The sequence below is a fragment of the Labrus bergylta genome, chromosome 16, assembly GCF_963930695.1.
Source record: "Labrus bergylta chromosome 16, fLabBer1.1, whole genome shotgun sequence".
Taxonomy (NCBI): Eukaryota; Metazoa; Chordata; class Actinopteri; order Labriformes; family Labridae; genus Labrus; species Labrus bergylta.
The window spans coordinates 21,955,783-21,974,788 of NC_089210.1; the positions used below are offsets into that span (position 1 = coordinate 21,955,783).

Here is a 19,006-nt window from a genome sequence, read left to right on the forward strand (position 1 = left end):
GACGAAGCTCCACATGGTGCTCTTTCTCTCTCTCAACATCTTGTTGACTCTCTCACAGACACACGCACGCCACACGGCTTTGTTGTCCACCATTTTGCCCCATGTGATGTCACTACATGGTGCTTCCCCGCCATCTTGTCTTCTTCCTATCCCTCTCTCTCTTTCTCACACACATACACAACCACACATGTGCCACACTGTTTGCTTGTAAATACTTTGTTTGCTGTAGTTTAGTTTATAGTAGTTATTTGTTTGATTGAGTTTCATTGATTGCAGTTGATGCTGCTTGTTAAATAAATTCTGTTTTAAGTTAAGAGAGCAGTTGTTTGTGATTACTGGTGTATTTGCATTGTGATATAAGCTGGGTGCGAGGGCTAGTGTTCGGATTTCACGCCTTCAATTTATTAAATACATGTTATTAATTATGAATAACATTAATATTTAATTAATTCGAGACTGGTTTTGTGATAATTTGGTAATTTTTCCATGATTTCTTATTAAATCAGTTGAATAATATTGTTAATTTATATTAATAATTTATTAAGGATAATGATTAATATCAATTAAATAACCACATTTTGATCTAAAACCCAACATCACTTATAACATAAAACCCCAACATGTCTCTTAAATGAGCATCTTCTGTGTATTTACAACACGTTGGGTTTGAAAGGAAATCTTTTGGGCAGCTGCAGGACTTTTATATCAGAGTCATATTAAAGATAAAAAGGTAACAACATTTACATTTTATGGAGATTTATTGCATGAGGTGCTATAATTAATTTATAATCAGTGAAGACTTAAAAACATTTAAAAAAAACATTGTACAATTCATATCAGGAAGCAAGAAAAGTTGGTCTAATAATAAAATTAACTTCTATTTCACCCTTAATATATCATCACAGATTTAAGTTTTGTATCCCAGTAAAAACAGTCTTGTCCTTAATCATCACAAAAGAACAAGATCAGCCCTTGAAATGCCTAAAATCTTAATTCTTTGATTAAGGTTCAAGATTTAATAAGATGCAGTAATAATCAGTGAAACTGCAGGGAGTACATCAAATCATCCACTTCTAAATTCATAAAATAAAAACACTCACAAAAAAACACATCTTCAAGAATTAAAAAACCTGAATTATTAAAGAAGTTGATGTCTAGCTGAAAAAATGGTAGAAACATGAAAGGGGCGCTGGATTGCTTAACGGTTATGTCACGTCCCATGTACGGAGGCTACATTCCTAAGCAGCAGCTGTGGGTTTGAATCCGACCTTGGCCCTTTGCTGCATGTCATCCCTCCACTCTCTCCTCCCAATATTTCTTGTCTCTCTTCAGCTGTCCTATCTAATAAAGGCAAAAAGGCCGAAAAAAGAAACGATTATCATGAAAACACAACATCCCCCCCCGACCCTCCACCACCCATTGCAATTTCTGGCCTGAGGCCCACCACAACTAATCAAAAGGTTCTAACATCTCTGAAACGCACATCAAACATGTCAGCAAACCTCTTAAAAGAGAGCAGAAATAACAACCTGAAGAAAAGGTTGAGACCAAATCCAGAAGCCTCATTTGACTTTTCAATGTTCCCTGTGGGACCCTCAGTGGTTAAACAGGCCTCAGCTGTTTCTCTGCATCAGGTAAACCTGAAATATCCACAAGAGAGTTAAACACAAAGGTTGTGATATTCTACTGATAACTTTCATATTACCATTTCATTGTCTACCAGAATGTTAACTTTTAATCATCACTTTTACTTAAACTTACCTGTGCAGATGACGGGCCGGGTTGATCAGCACTAGTGTGAATAGAAGCATTGTTAGCAACTGTTATAAAAATAAGTGAAGCAATTTCTTACAGTTTAAAATCAGAGCATTATCTACTTTAAAAAAATGTTTTACCTGACTGGTGATGTTCCTTCATGTGTGATTGTCTTCAGTACTTGATAGTATTTTGTCACCGTCTCAAGCTCCTCTTTGACATCTAAAACACAAAAAGTTAAACTTCAACCTCGGAAAAAAATGTCTTTGCACTTTGGTGTGAAGATAATCTGCTTCAGAATCTGGCAAAAGCAAAAACTTGTAATATCCTCTTAGTAGGTGACTATATTTCTATGGATGAATATTAGCATGGAAGTTTTTTCAGGCTGGGATTAAACCTGACATTTCACACATATTGTATGCAGATATATGTGAACTTCCTGCCTTGTGGGGAAATGTCTTTTTTTTTGTTCTGCCATGGTCATAAATACATCAAATTTTCAAAATAACATCCATGTGTGAACTCCCTGTTTGTATCTTTAGATATCACAGGCTTGTATGTAGGACTGGACGTGTTAGATACCTAACCCACATAAAGTACATCAGTGAAATGTGCTGGATTGTGTAGTAAACATTTTTTAGGGGACACTATTGAGGAACAAGATATACCTGCACACTTGCTCAAATGCCACAAAAGTTTTTATTCCATCACAATCCCAACGTTTCCCCCAGAGGTCTTCTTCAGGTAATAATTTTTGTTTTTTTGCAGGTGTGCAGGTATATCTTCTTCCTAGGTCTGCTGTTTTTGCACTGCCCTGCACCTCCTTGATGTTCGTTCAAAAGTGGGGGTCGGGACCCCCTGGGGAGTCGCAAGACACTGAGAGGGGGGTCGCAAGATGACCTTCCATAAACAAATAAACATTTGAAGTGACTTAAAATTGCACATTTACCCATTATTGTAAAATTATATACAAAAAGTTGTTGAATTTAAAATAAAGTGAGATCTGTGATGAAATGAAAGTAATTTGTAAAAAATCTTTCTAATGTAACTTTGCACAAGCATGTAACAATATAGGTGTCTGTTGCTCTTTGTAAATAAAAATGCACACAGACACAATGAAATAATACAATTATTATAGGCTGCTGTGTTTTTTTGTGTTTACTAATCCCAGTGTTTGGATATGCCTATTAGTGTGTGCTGCTTTAAATGCTTTAATAACTTCCAAGGACAGTGGGGGTCCCCAGTCTCTGGCACCGTTATTTTGGGGGTCACGGGCTAAATAGTTTGAGAAACCCTGTTCTAGGGGACACGATTGAGCTATTGTGCAACACCAATGTGACAGGCAGAGTACATTTTGGCAAAATCATTTTTAATTTCTAAACATCCACATTACCTGGAAGTGATTGTTCATCTGAATTGAGAGCGCGCTCAATAGACTCCTTCATTGTGTCGTTCAGTTTCTTCAGGATTTCCTCCTAAATCGGCATCAAAATATTTCAAATGTATTACCAGGGCATTTAAATATAGTGTTCAACATATTCTGGATCTTATGTTAAGTAACAGTTTAAACATGTGTTCACTGGGCTGCTCAGAAAACTGAAAAGCTAAATATTTTTCTATAGGATTTTTTTTTCTGTTGTACTGTAATATTTAACAGCAAAATGTATTTTTTTGTTACACTGACTGCAGTGTTTTAATTGCAAAAGTAATTTTCTCAATGATACACATCACCTGATGATAGAAGAAATGTTCTATTGAACCATAAAATAATCAAACTGTGCAACGTTTTTTGCTGTATTATTATCTTTTGAGTTTGGATAAAAATCGAGATAAAAATCAAGGTTTACTTTATTGTCCCACAGAGTGAGAATTAGTCTTGGGCTCTTCACCCACGCTGCAGCCTTTAAAACACAACATTCAACTTATAATGTGACAAACCTTCAGGTTTTCCAGTTTTGACATCATTTCATCTTTAGCCTTCTCAAACATGGTGTTCTTATTAGCATCAACATGCTTCCTTATGATTTTCCTAGTGTTTTCTAGTCTTCCTTTTCCTTCACATTTTTGAGCATCTACAATGAAACAGAATATTTGAATGAATTACATTTCATGTTAAATGTTTTGATTCAGTGTCAGGTTTCATGTGCCAAGATCTTTTCTCTTACCTTCGTAGCATGTTTGCATGGTTTCCTTGATTGTTGTCGTCAGGCTGCTGTACATTTCTTTCTTACGCTGCCGGATGGTTTCTTGGAGTTCGATCTTTATTTTTTCTTCCTAAGAGAGAGGATAAAGAACAAGCTGTGTTGTAGACCCTCTAATTTAAATGGCTAATATTTATTATATTTAGGGACGCACAATATGAATTTTATTAAGCCAATATCGATAATTACCTGCTCCTAAGAATATAATCAGTAAAGGTATATATATAGACCTACATTAACGTAGTATACTAATGTCAACAATGAAAAACAAAAAATAGTTAGGCCTGTAGAATATATTTTTTAACTTTAACCATGTAAAAGTTATTTTTCACTTTCTGCAGATAACCAATGAGGCCCAACACATAGTATAAGCCAGCAGTTGACTAGCCCCCATTTTAGGTTTTTTTCACATTCGGCACAATTCTTTCCCCCTCCCCTCTGGGCTTCATTCACATCAGTAACATCGTTCTGTGCCTTCAGTACACTCGCATATGTACACCGTAAAACATAAATGAATGCCATTATTGTTAATAATGATTATAAAAAAATATATATATCCGTAATATTGGCCAAATAATCATCTGAACTGATATGTATTGTGCATCCCTAATATTATCCCTAATATAATCCCTTATATTGATGGTGTTCTTCATAGGCAGTGTATATAATGTTTATAGCTGAATAAATAACATTGTTTTGGTTTCACTTTTGCATGTTTTCTCTTTATTCCATACATTAGTCACAAACATCAGGTTAATGTTGATTTGCTCGACAAACTACTTGATCAGTCATTAGATTGAATTATTCCTTCTATTACCTCAGTCCTGAGAAATTCCAGTTGCAGTTCCACGTCTTTGTACTTCCGATTTTGAATCAGCTCCCCAGTGTCGAGTGAAAAGGAACTGATGGTCCCGTTGAATGGTCCAGGATTTGATTCAGTTCTGAAACATGTTCATAAGTAGCTCTTTCATTAAGTAAGACCGGACAAGTTTCAAATTAAATAATTTCAGCTGTAGCAGATGGAGTGGCAGAATCCAACATAGACCTGAACTTAATCACAAATGTTTCGATAGTCTTGTTCTTAGTGTTGCTCATCCAGCTTGGAAAACTTGACAGCCAATTTTAAATTTACAGCCCAATCCATCTCCTTAATTTCTATCTGAATACTTTTTTAAAACTGTTCACCATTAGCCGGGTGCTCAAGGTAACTGCTGGACAGTTTTCCTTTGCATAAATGCTGCCAAAGGTTTGCTTATGGTGGACTCGTGATGGGTTTATTTTAATCATACAACATGGAGTACAGGCTTCACCTGGGCTTTTTCTGAAACCACCAACTAATATAAATTAGTAGTACGCACTGATTTGGCCAGAATGCAGTATGCAGTATGCGAACAAATCCGAGATCCACAGTATGCCAAAACTATCCGGATGTCGTACTGAACGGGGTCTGAGCGAGGTGCACAAACATTATATGCATCAGACCAATCGTCCTTGCGTACTGTTTCCCACAAGTCAAAGCACCAGGTCAGAGATGATGGACAGCAACGGCCATTGTGTCCCGAGAAATAATCACAATCCGACCAAACCACACAAAGATACCACCATCAACTTGTTTGATTCTCAAAATGCTGAAAATCTAAATTAACCACTCGTCAGCTTTTTCCAGACTGTAAGTGGATGCTACCCTGTAGTGGCGTTTGTTGTCAGCTGGGCTGTTTTTTTTTTACTCCAATGCATTCTAAGACCAGAAACCAGCTTAGTCGGGCCTGGCATACTGCAAAATAACCACAGACTGGCAGTCATACTACTGTTGAAGGTAATATGAAGTACATACGGCATGCTATGTTCAACAGGAGTATGTAGCATGTGGTTTCTAAAACAGCTCTGCTCTTTTTCTAAAGTTTCTTGACATAACTTTTGTTATGTTTTGGCACAACGCAAAAAAAAAAAAAATGTTAGTTAAATGTTTAAAATGTTTTAAGGATTTGTATTACTACATTGTATACAATTATTTTATAAGTTTCTCTTTGCTGTCGTTTTTAGGAGGCAATTCTTTGTCCTCGTTAAGTGATTTCTTACGGGAAGGTCTTTCTAAATTCTTCATCAATGCTGTCCATCAGCTTTGCAGCTAAATCCTCATTGAGGTTTAAGTGTTTCCCTTTTCTTGTGGTGTGGACGCCATACTTGTCGATTACACATTTCAATGTCATGTGAAAACCACTTCCCCCTCCCTGAAACAAAAACAAAATTAGATATTTCGTTAGACACTAATAATTTAAGTATGGGTTGGATAATCTGTGGTTTTGTTATGAAAACATAATATTCAGGTACCTTAGGATTTAAAAAGGACTCCAAGACATCATCACATGAACTTTTGGAGTTTTCAACCCCATGCTTGAGACATTCTTCCAAAGCATCTGTGGCCTCTTGCATGGACTTTGGGACCTCCTGAAGTCCAAACTTCATTTTGTCTGTCAGGACTTCTTTCACTTTTGCTTTTACGGTATCCTGAAATCAAAAAGAAAACATTTAAAATTCAAAACAATTAAACTACACTTCCCCCTTTCTGGGCTTTCTTTCATTCATTTAATAAAATAAGACAAACACGACAGAAATATGATATCTTCATTTGTTAATAATTAAACAAAGGTATCCCTTAACAAGACGTGATATACCTGTACTATGTTGTGATTCAACACAGGCGGCAGTATTACAGTCAAAATATATACTTGCCACTATAATAACTGATCTTGTTGGAACACAGTTTTTAAGAGATAGTCTGACAAAATAAATTATTATTTCCCCTTAGGTCAGTGGTTTTCAAACTATGGTACCACCGGTGGTACGTGGGCTTCCTGTGGTGGTATGCAAAGGAATCTCCACAATATAAAAAAAACAAAAAAACGTTCAGCATAAAACGCCAATTTTTTTTTTTGTCGTACTCTTATCTTATCTGTCTTGTATCTATTGGGTTGTATTTATATCAAATGTGTTTTCCCCTCAAAATTAATCTAGTTTTTGCAACAAACAACTTTAATCTTCTCAATTTATGCTCGCGCATGCGCACAGACAAGCACCAGGAGTATGCCTCGCGTTTTGAAAATTTCCACTCGATATTCTGTTATTTATAGGACTTCAGTACTGAATGAACAGAAAGCAGCTGTAGGCCTACATTAACAGATATTCTGTTATTTATTGGAGTTCAGAACAGAATCGGTGGCAAGCAGCTACACATTAACATTTTTTAAAAGGAGCCAGAAGAAGCTTCAGTTTTGATGCATTTAGGCCTACAAGAGTGTACGGACAGTCGCTCACCCTCTCTCCCTCTCTTGCTCGGAAGCTGATGTGATTCTGCTCTATTTTGCTGTGTCTTAACTATGCGCAGGAGTCGAGAAGGATTTTTTTTTAAAGGGAGTTTTGCTATGTTGAACGCAGAGCCTTATAATACAGAGGCTCTGGTTGCACGGAGCCTGCACTCTCTCGCGCACTCACTCTCTCACACGCTCTCTCTCTCTCTCTCCCCCCTGCTCTCTCTCTTGCTCTCTCTCTCTCTCTCTCGCGCGCATGCAGCAATTTTATGAATAAAAATAAAAATTAAATAAGAACAGGCCGGAAATATACTTGGGCCCAGGTATCGTGTTTGTGTGGGAAACACCGGAGACTAAATATTCTCAAACAGGTTGCTGGTATAAAGTTGTCTTTTTTTATTATTTTGACAGCCCTAATAATTTCCTATTAGGAACAACAACAACAGATTAAAAGTGTTACATTATCTTACCCCTCCTCCACAGCGGGCCCCTTGAATTAAGGACAGTATCCCATACGCTCCTGACACATACCAGTAGTTCAGTGTCTCTGAGTGATTGTCATTGAGTTTTTGCAAAATCTTCTGAAGTTCAGGGACTTCTGTAAATAATAAATACATAACAATATTCTTAGACACTTTTCACATGTTATAAACATTAAATAATCCACTAACTGTTCCATGGGGGGATCACCTACCAGTGTCAGCAGGTTCAAGCAATTCTTTGTCCTGAAACTTTGTGGAGCTCACTGTGAACACTTTGAAACATTCATCACTGAAATGTCTCTGAAAAAATAAAATGAATCATTTTGAGGTGGGATTGCAGTTATAGAACAACTTCGTGTTTTGGGTTGTCAGTCTATGAAACTCACCTTGACCATCCTTTGTTCCCCAAATTTTTTCATCACTTTCACCTTTACTTTCTTGTTCCTCACTCTTATGGCTTCAACAACACTGTTAGAAGAGATCAGTATCAGGCAGTGTCTCAAACAATATCTGAAGCCCTGAAACCTCAAACTCTTACATCTCTAGTTTGCAGTTGTCCATGTTCCTCTTAGAATAAAAGCAAAACATTGTCTCTTTAACACACAAACATATGAGCACATATCATATATCTATACAATAAAGTGGAAAAGTGGATTATCAGATACATTGTGTATAATGTTGGTATTAAAAACCTGCACGACTCAGTGATCTTTACACATTCCTAATGCTAGAAGATACAACAGATGATGATAACAATCTTGATGGAGCACCAGTTGTGTTAGCAACACTTGAGAGAAATGAGAACAACACCAATGGAAGGCTAGTGATGTTCAACAAGATGCAGGTAAGGCCTGGACTGTTTTGTTTTGTTCACATAGTTTATAGCCTAATTGTGGTGGTAAACACATTAGGTAGGGGGACATCTTTTATACAATTGCGTTCATTTACTATTTTTACTGACACTTATCTGTGTTTGCGTATAATTATAATGTTTGAAAAAAATCACTTACCTTTGACCTTTTGGCAGTGTAATAACATCTGAGTGGGTGCAGATGAAGTGAATGTGCTTACACTGGCCACCATTTCCAAGATACCTGCTGGCACTTCCCAGAATCTCCCATGCTTTTTCCTCTGATGCTGCTCTTTTAATTTCAGTCACGATCCACACAGTGGAACAGTCTTGAACAACCTAGAAGGATACAATCAAATTTAATTGTGAATATCTAAATATCAGCGCTTTGTAATAAAATAAAGTTACACTTTTAATACGAGATGATAAAACAGCGATGCATGATTTACCCCTTTCCACATTTTATCTCTGCCCTTGTTGCAGTCCCCATTTCCAGGTAGATCCACAAGTGTGACATTCTGGAGAAGGTCATTATTTGGCACCCTGATTGTCACACACTTCACCAGGGGCCAAAACCACCTCTTTACTTCTTCATCTTCGTCTGAGCTGCTTCTTGTGTATTTGACAAGTTCTGCAGAGAGCTCTTCAGCCTGCAATGATTGATATGATTGAGGATTTTATTTAGATACATAGTACTACATCCTGATGGGTAATTGACAATCGGTTACACAGACAATCTGGTTACTAGTGGACAAGGTCCTAAATGATTTTTCTATGAATGGTACATTTTGATATGTGATCGTTTCTATTCAGGATCAAGTTCACTCTTTTTAAAAACACTTACAGTAATAAAAGAATAACACTAAGATTTATTCTATAACTTACCGTTCTAAAGGACAAGATCTTCTTCTTAGACTTGAGGAATTCTGGAATTTTTTTGAAATGTTTTTTATCCATGAAATTGTTGTTGTCCAATATTTTTTTCCATTGTTCTCCATACACTGCTGACATTTCCTCAACAGCCTGACTTTTATCATCATCATGATTAATATTGTCAGCATCGTCACTGTCATCACTATTTTCCTCTTGGTCGTCTGCATCATTCTGGAACATTTTTTTACAGCCCTGCACATGTTCCTTGAAATCCTGATTTAAAAGAAAATCTTTTAACATAGTTTCACGGAATCAAATGAAAGAAATGCATGAAGCAAAGTGATAAGCAAATGTATTTTTGCAGCTACATCGTAACTTTCTAAAAAGTGACAAGTGCTCATATTAAGGTGGTTGTACCTCTTTTGTGATGAATTCGATCTCTGCCTCATAGTTCTGGTTCTGCTTGTTAGCCTCCACCTTAATGATGACTGTTGTACAAGCACCAAGATCTCCTGAGGGCAAGAGATCCTTCTCTCCGATGACAGCATTTATTAGAGAGCTTTTTCCAGCTCCTGTATGACCAAAGACACCAACCAGCTCCCTCTTTTCTTTCTTCAAACCACCAATTTTTTTCCTGTTAAAAATAAGTGTTTACTGATTAATTTGGAAATTAAACAATGAAAGACAACGAAAAACATCAAATTATTGACTTGGTCTGCACTGGATCCTCCCAGTTTAAACCTGGGATCAGTAATTCTATATTCAAGCAGTGGTGGGATCAAGGTATTACAGCAGTATGTACTTCAACTCAGAGAAATTATTTAGAAGTTTTGGTGACCTGCAGAAGGAATTCAAACTTTAGACCAACAATTTATTTCAGATACCAACAAGAAATAACCAAGGAGGGCAAAGCAGTTATATATATTTTGACTTAAGCATACAAACAGAACATGAAAATCACTTCAAAAATAGACCAGGGTTTCCAAGTACATAAAGGGAATAATATGGAATACATATTATTGAAAATGAACTGTACAAAAAAATCCTAAGAGAGGGCTGGTGTTCAATGTGGGGCATGCACTCTCTAAGAAGTGGAGAGGATATGGTTTATTTTATTTTGGTGTGTCTCAGCGTGCCGCCGTGATGCTCTGTCTGCAGACAGAGGAGCAGGGAATACTCCGTTATTATAACTCCGTGTAGTTTTTACATGACTGTTGGGGTAAATATTTGCCCGCCATGTGGTGGATAGCTCTGTGAAATGAACTTGCCAAATGAAAAATCTACCAGCATTTAGCGCTTGGCGGTCGTCAGCGGAGCGTCCAGACCCAGTCAAAACAAACAAACAAACAAACAAACAGTGCATCAGCTGGCTATCCAGCGCGAGCCGCATGTATAAACAGATGAGAGGGGAGTTGACTGCTGGAAGTCAGAGACGTCATATTTTAGTTCATGTTCTACCTGTTCAACAGTCATTTGATACATAAACATAGATTCAGTGAGGATTTGAATTGTCTTTTTTTTTTTTTTGGCTCTGGTGATTTTCCTTTGGTGCTGGGTAAAACCTCTTTGGGGGGTCCCAAATAATTGTCTATGCAGCAAAAACACTTTCAACCCTACTGTTCTTTTATATTCGTCTTTGTTTGCCCAGGTTGTTTGTTTCTCTTTTTTAATGTGAAAATTAATTCAATAGAAGTATTATTTTTTTCAAACCTTAATGATTTCATACCAGCCACTATATACTGCAGCAAGACCTTTGTTTATATTCTGTGTTAAGCTGGAAAACAGGAACACTTTTAGAGGCCATGTTATTGTTTATACAAAACCTTAAAGTTGCTAAAAGTTGACAACCAAAAATAAATCTGGTGAAGTTCTCTGACATATAAGAAAGATTTAAGTTATGTTGAAATGCATGGGTAGTGATGAATTACATAGAGGTCAAATACAATCCCAGTTCCTGAAAAGTTGGGATGTTGTGTTAAATCTAAATAGAACGTGCAGCTTGCATAAAGATTCAAATTGGGTTTATTTTTATAACATTTCTCAGTTTCAACATTTGATATACTGAGTGTGTAACTGAGTGCTATGCACATACAATGATTAAGTGTCTTGTTCTTTTAGAGGTCTTATTAGTGGGAGGTGGTGGGAAGATGGAACAACTGGGCCTTTCAGAGAAGAGATAACTTATCTATGTAGCATGTAGCAAGTGTTATCTGCATTGTGCTGAAATACAGAGACTTTTCTCTATTCGGGGAACTCCTCTCCCACAGCTCTATGTTGTGTGAGATTCTGTGCACTGCATGAGTAACGAGACGCTGACTTCAAAATCCTCATTCCGAGTGTGATGTTACTTTTTCACCCACAGATATATTGTCTTTTTTGTGCTAGTTTCAGTTATATATGGGGTTCCAAATGTTTGTACAGGTAAATCATCACATTCTGTTTTTATTTAAATTCACACAATGTCCCAACTTTCTAGGAAATTGGGTTGTAGGTTTTTATATAAGTAAAAAGGGAAAGAGAATGATAACAGATTTGAACTTGTGATGGGCACAGGTCATTGTCAAGAGAATACAGTCAGAATAGGAGAAATTCATTGCAAAATGAATGACTCAACTCCAGAGATCAGTCGCTAATGTCTTTGTAAGCATGTCCGCTAAAACTAATAATAATATGCAATATAAAAAATGTATTACTTACTCTAGAAAATCTTTGAGCTTTGTCTGAGGTAGCCTACTCTCAACACTTGCCATGATTTTTTCCACTTCAGGCAGTACATCTTCTCCTGTTGGAGTGAAAGTAGAGAAAAAAAGACAAATGTATCAATATCGTTTTACAAAGAGAGGAAATAAATGTAGAGCATGAGAGAGCCGTTCTCTTCTGAAACAGTTAGAATGTCTTAGATAGTATCTTCAGGCTTTTACAGCCTCTTGCAAAATGTTTTTCAGAGTTTAAAACATAATTGGGTCTTATTTTAACAATCCAATGTTCATGTAAGTGCACAAAGTGCCCTTTCAATAGCAGGGAAATGATTTAAACTGTCCATATGCAGTATAGACTGAAGACATGTTTTGTTTTATCTAAGGATTCTTCTTTAAATTAATTATTTTTATCCTGTTTTGTAGTAATAAAACAATAAACTCCCGGGGGACCCATCGCAAGTAGACATATTTAACACTACGCTGCTCATCTCCCTTTTCTGTTGCCTGCAGGGCTGGATCATCTGTATGGGTACAGGGAGACGGGGCGTCTGAACCTGAAAGTGAAGGGGTCTGCCCTGACACCAGGTAGGGTCAGGGTAAAGTATAAATAGTTATATAGCTTCTACAAGATTGGCTGCATTGATTAAATGACAGCTAAGTTAACAGAGAGGTTCAAGGGTAGATTATTTTTTTAGTGGAATCCTCTTAAGAAGTTAAGGCATGAGATTACAACCTTATTAGTGTTCTCTTAGAAGAGAAAAGTAATCTCTTCAGGGTTAATAACAGCCTATAGGCCTACTATTTGGGGGGGGGGGGGGGGGGGGGGGTCATAACTCTCCTAACTCTTCTCCCCCATTTGGAATCCTTGACACCTGAGGTTTTAAAATCTTTGTTCAATTTTATTTGTTCAATAAATAAATGAAATACCTGTGAGTTCCTTGTCACGTCGTGGTTTCTTAGGTAGTGATGCCATCTGCTGGTCTCTCCCGTGTGGCTCCTTCTCTCTTCTTATCAAAAAGGCAAGAAGAACAATTTGACCCTCAGAGTATAAAACGTTCTCTCACTTGTTTTTGTCAAAGCGAGATATTATTGCTATAAAAAAATATTGTGATAATTTTATCCATGGCCGTAACCAACTATGAGGTCACTGAGGTCTTGACCTCCATTCATTTTTACAAAAAACAAGAAAGCAAAAATTGTTACCATCAATCTATGAAGCACAAGATGGCTTTTACTTTGAAAATACTCACTCAGTAATGCCACAAAGTCACAACCCGCCTTACACTGCGGGTCTTTTTCAAACCAGCCAAGAAACTACACTTCTGTGTTTCTTGCTGTGCCTCGTAGGTTAAAGCAGCCACCTTAACAACACGCAGCCAGAGTGGAAAAACTCAGCACTAGTCCGCAAATCATTCACTTTACAGATAGTAAGTGTGTGAGTTGTCGGCCGGGTGTATGCTCGGGTTGCATGATTCAACAGGATACATTTAAAAGAAAAATCTGGACCTCACTATTTTCTAAACCCTGGTTACGGCCCTGATTTTATCTCCTCGAGTTTACATAGTGAAGTGAGCCGCCCCTAAATATGAAGTGCTCACGTATTCTGATCTTTATGGTAAATGCTCCGGACTGCAGAGCGAGCAGGAGGAACAGACAGAGAGAGTGAGTCTGTTATTAATCTCCTTTTCCAGACAAAAGTGATAAATGCAGAAGTCTTACCATAAAACTGACTATGAGATACACGTGTATGAAACGGGAGCAAACAAAATACTGTTCAGGGAATAGCTTCGGAGGTCGGTGAAATTAGTTTGAGAATAATACTGCGAGTCTGCGGTAACTTCCGTTTTTCAAAATAAGGTGTTCACAATTTAAAAAACAGTTTTCATGGGGAAAAAAATAGAAAAAAAAACATGTTTTTCCATAAATACACCATGATTCTGATATGGTTGTACTTAGTACTTCCTAGACTACATGCTTGCAGTACTATGAAGTACTTTTACTGAGTACTTTTTGAGAAATCCATTGTCAAAGTCCATAAAGAACTATAATGAGTCTTTTTTTCTGACTTTGATGTCTTGTAAAAACAAATTCTTCCATAAGTACACAATGATTCTGATATGGTTGGACTTAGTACTTCTTAGACTATATGCACAGGTACTGTGAAGTACTCTTCCTGTGTACTTTTTGAGAAATCCATTCCCTTATAAATCACTATAATGAGTCTTTTTTCTGATGTTGAGGAGCTGTGCAGTTGTGCAGTTCATGATTTGCAGTCTAAAACAGAGTGCAATGTAAACAGAAAATATAGAAGTCCAGTGAGCGTTGATGTAACGCATCAAATCAGTTTCAGCCTTCACATTACTGTCATGTATTGAGCTGAACTGTACTTTTGGCACAAACCGGCAGCACAGAGATGTTCCTAAATCAAAATTTGGTCTTAAAGGCTGAATGTGTGACATTTTACACATACTGTAAATATAGCAGAAATCCAGTATATCCTCTGAAAATAACTCTGTGAGTCATGACTGTCTACAATGAGTGTGACACCTGAGTCCCACTGTCTGTGATGTTGTCTGAGCCGTATCTACAGCGTGTTTACATGGACGGGACGGCCGGCTCATCCCCTCGCGTATACAAGTTGTTTAAGTGAGGGACTATAGAAAAGAAGAATAACATACTGTACTCACTGCTTAACTGAATGTCACGTAAGCGTTTTTAAATCACGGTCATTTTGTGTAAATTGACATGCAGTGTGAAGATACGAGCAAACTAAAGAGCGCTACCATTAGCATGCTAACACAACAATGCAGCTCGAGTTGTTTTGGTTTCATGCTGGTGCTCAAAGGGGCGACATCTGCTGGGTCAAAAAATTGCATAAAAAGCCTTTAACGTATCATAAACATAAGTAATGTTATTAAAAAATTCATACCTTTTAGAATACACATGCTCAAAAGAGTCAAACACATTAAATTCTGCTATTCTAAAATAATTTATTTTCGAATAGTTAAGGATGAGACGTCTCGTTCAGTATTTATGAAGGATTTGGAGGGCCAAGGTCTTTGTTAGTTATAGATGGATGGATCCTTTATTGTCATTGCAGATCACTACACAATGAAATTCAGTCCAGCCTCAACCCCTTGATACTTTAACAAAATATTTTTAAATAATTCAAAGATATAGAAAGTAAGCAAGTTTATGGCACATATAGAAAAAAAGAATGCTTGAAATTACAAGGATTTTTACAAAATCAAGAAAAAGAAGCTGTCATGTGTTATCAGAGATTGTACTCTTTCAAAAACCAACCTCTTCTTCATCATTCCCCCCACAAATTAAAAAATAAATGCAATGAGTTGGATTTTATTGCAAACATGCTGCAAACTTTTGCAAAGAGTAATGTAGTGGACACAAACTCCCACATACAAACCTAAATAGAAGATGATTATGTGTATAGATTGCCCTGCCTATAACTAGAAATGTTTCTTTATTGCAGAAGATTCTCTATTCCTGACAAGTTCATAAAGGTTTGCACATTTTATTTTACAGAAACAGTGTGACACATGCCAAAGATGGTACCATGAGCAGTGCCTAGCCATGGATGAACAACAACTCCAACATGCAAGGGTGAACAATTGGGATTGTGCTTTTTGCAGTTAGGGCAGAAAATAAAACACTTAAAAATGTCATGTGTTCTTACCAAATAAAGACATGTGAGCACTTGGGACAAAACGTATCTCATATTTTTAATTTGATGGCTGTATTTTTTGTTTGTTTAAATCTTTGTTAATATTTGTATTGGTTCAAATTTGAAGAAAAAAGATAGATGTAGTTGTTGGTGTTCATAGTCTTTGTAATTTCATATGTATGCTCTACGAAAATGTTAATGTTTAAAATAAATGTAAAAAAATGAATAAATGTCAATAATAATAGTCATTTTTTATTCATGACAGATTATTAATATTTGAAACATGCTTGTATGTGTGTTTATTGCAAAATATTAAAAGTACAACATGTAGCTGTGACAGAGCATATCAAATTGGTACTGTCACATTCAAAACACTGCAGAGAGCTGTGCTGTGTAAGGGAGCTTGACAGCGGATTTCTCAGAAAGCACACAGTAAAACAACTTCATAGTACCTGTACATGTAGTCTAAGAAGTACTAAGTCCAACCATATCAGAATCATTGTGTACTTATGGAAGAATTTGTTTTTACAAGACATTAAATTCATAAAAAAAGACTCATTAAAGTGATTTATAAGGGACTTTGACAATGGATTTCTCAAAAAGTACTGAGTAGAAGTACTTCATAGTACTGCAAGCATGTAGTCTAGGAAGTACTAAGTACAACCATATCAGAATCATGGTGTACTTATGGAAAAACATGTTTTTTTTTCTATTTTTTTCCCATGAAAACTGTTTTTTAAATTGTGAACACCTTATTTTGAAAAACGGAAGATACCGCAGACTCGCAGTATTATTCTCAAACTAATTTCACTAATTTCGCTTTTATTCTCAAGCATGAACACACTGCAAGATATGAAAAAAGACACGTCTCATAGCCTACTACAGGATTTATTAAGATTATTGTGCCGGGGCAGAAACGCACCACCTTACTCGACCTGACGTTAAGGGTGTGGCCAGTGTTTAAATTTATATTTTTAATGCTTTGCACGGAAGGGAAACACATTAAAAAACAAGTTTGGGTAAGCAAAGCCAGTTTACAACATCTGCTATGTTTCTATAAGCACATGAATAAATATATCAGTGTTGGTGGAAAATTACCGGCTACAGTCAAGAGAGCAAGGTAATACTTTACAGTGACGTGTGAATAAAATCATCCATGACTAAAAACTGCAAGTTCATCAAATAATTATATTTGAAGGTTGTGACATTATTCAAAAATATGTAGCAAATTGAAATAGATAACCAGAAGCTGCTTTTGAAGTTTAAGTTATGCAGAACATTAATCAAAGATACAACGTCCAGTCAGAGTTAGTAAAACTAGTTACATCTCTATTCCTTTCTTATCTTATGTAACACTGCTTTACTTACAATTCCTTTGGAGTCTGTAGACGATGATGAAAGCAAAAATGGTAAAAGTCCAAAAAGCTCCACAGATTAAGTATAAAAATGAAACAGTCTCAAGCAGTCATTAAACCTCCACCACCTCAGTCTTGGTAAATACACAAGAGGTTACGTGACCTGATACTTAAATCATGACCAATGTTCCTCTTCCTGTAAATGAAAGCGATGTTTCATTCAAGGTACTTTAAGTACACAAGCCCTCTGTGTCTGCTCCGCCTTCATGCCATCAGCACTTTCACTTTCTCATGAACTTGTTCACAATCACATGCTGCAAGTTGAAAAACGTTTTTCTTTAATCACTACCAATTGATTTTGCTTTTCTAGCTTGTTGTCAGACACTTACAATAAATTATGTATTTCTTACTCCTTCTCCACATTTCTCCTCTGGAGCCGTTACTGTGTTCTGCAGCTGTCAGATAAAAGTGATGGACAAAATGCCTAATTCATTAATAAGATAACAGGCATGTGTGAGGGATATACACTGGTAACTCTTACTGGTTGTTTTTGATACTTGCACTGTAAAGCTGGAACTCTGAAGACACAATGGGTCGTTTTTTCTTTTAAAGTCACACTCAGTAATATCAACATAAGTCACAGTGTTTTATGTTCTGGACCTTGTGCTATAACAAACCCTGCTTGGCTCAGCTATGACTTGAGTTTATATTGAGAGAAAACAGCAGAACAATGGGTTTATAAATAGACGTGTCATAGTTGTATGAATAGAATCAAACCTGTTGGCAGGAGAAAGAAAAAAAATGTGTCAAGCTGTTGGTCAAAGAACAGAAATCAATGGGTTGTTTATCATATTTCTAAAAGTTGATTGCAACACAGTTTATACCTAAATACAATAATGTTGGGTTACAGATCACAGTTTTAGGTTTTCTGTTGCTATAAACTGCTAAGTAAAACAAAATGAATTTCAGTCCTGCAGTAACCAATAGTGTTTGACACACAAACAAACCTTATGCACACATTAATACAAGATAGAAAAAATAAAATTAATCAGTGGATCCCAAGCAGCAACCTCTGGTGTTGAAAAGTGAAGCTAATGCGGAAGAACAAAATCCTGCAGTTCTCAGAGTGTCCGCCCGACAAATTTCTTTAAACATCCCTACATCATAAGCCTTTACACACTAATTCTTACCAAAACACCTATTTTTCATCTAAGTGTGATATCTAATATTTGAAGTCGGTATGTAAAATCTAATTTCAACAAACTCAGAACAGACAGAGCCTTGGACACGCCCTGAGATGTTATGAAGAACCACACCTGTATGTCCACAAAGCAGACCAACAGGTTCTGCCTCAGTGCAGTTGTTGGGTTGTATGAAAGGTAACACAACTATTGTATAAAACAAACAATGCCATTATTAACTAAAACCAAGGGCATATGCCACTCTGATGTGTGTAGAAGATGATTTATCTTAACGAATCTGAATTATTGCAGAAGTTGATGTCTTGCTGAAAGAATGGTAGAAACAAATAACGGTTATGTCACGCCCCATGTACAGCGATTACATTCCTAAGCAGCAGTTGTGGGACTGAATCTGACCTCGGCCTTTTGCTGCATGTCATCCCCCCACTCTCTCCTCCCGTTTCCTGTCTCTCTTCAGCTGTCCTATCTAATAAAGGCGAAAAGGCCCAAAAAACACAACTCCCCCCCCCCCCCCCCCCCCCCCCCCCCCCACAACAGTGAAACTCACAACAAACATCTAAACACACCACTCAAAGAGAGCAGAAATAACAACCTGACAA

At 36.8% G+C, this 19,006-nt stretch overlaps 1 protein-coding gene across 1 annotated transcript; it reads right to left on the minus strand.

The window, feature by feature from the left end:
* Window positions 1-1,887: 1,887 nt before the first annotated feature.
* Window positions 1,888-18,895, minus strand: LOC110004008 (nuclear GTPase SLIP-GC-like). The gene is made up of 16 exons (XM_065964301.1): window positions 17,219-18,895; window positions 13,096-13,175; window positions 12,167-12,251; window positions 9,887-10,103; window positions 9,482-9,742; window positions 9,046-9,246; window positions 8,757-8,935; window positions 8,133-8,214; window positions 7,959-8,046; window positions 7,735-7,862; window positions 6,288-6,464; window positions 6,036-6,187; window positions 4,774-4,897; window positions 3,921-4,029; window positions 3,694-3,827; window positions 1,888-3,230 (listed from the first exon to the last, which is right to left on the minus strand). Exons 2-16 carry the CDS (start codon window positions 13,139-13,141, stop codon window positions 3,132-3,134), a joined length of 2,082 nt encoding a protein of 693 aa, XP_065820373.1. The 5' UTR covers window positions 13,142-13,175; window positions 17,219-18,895; the 3' UTR covers window positions 1,888-3,131.
* Between the last annotated feature and the right edge of the window lie 111 nt (window positions 18,896-19,006).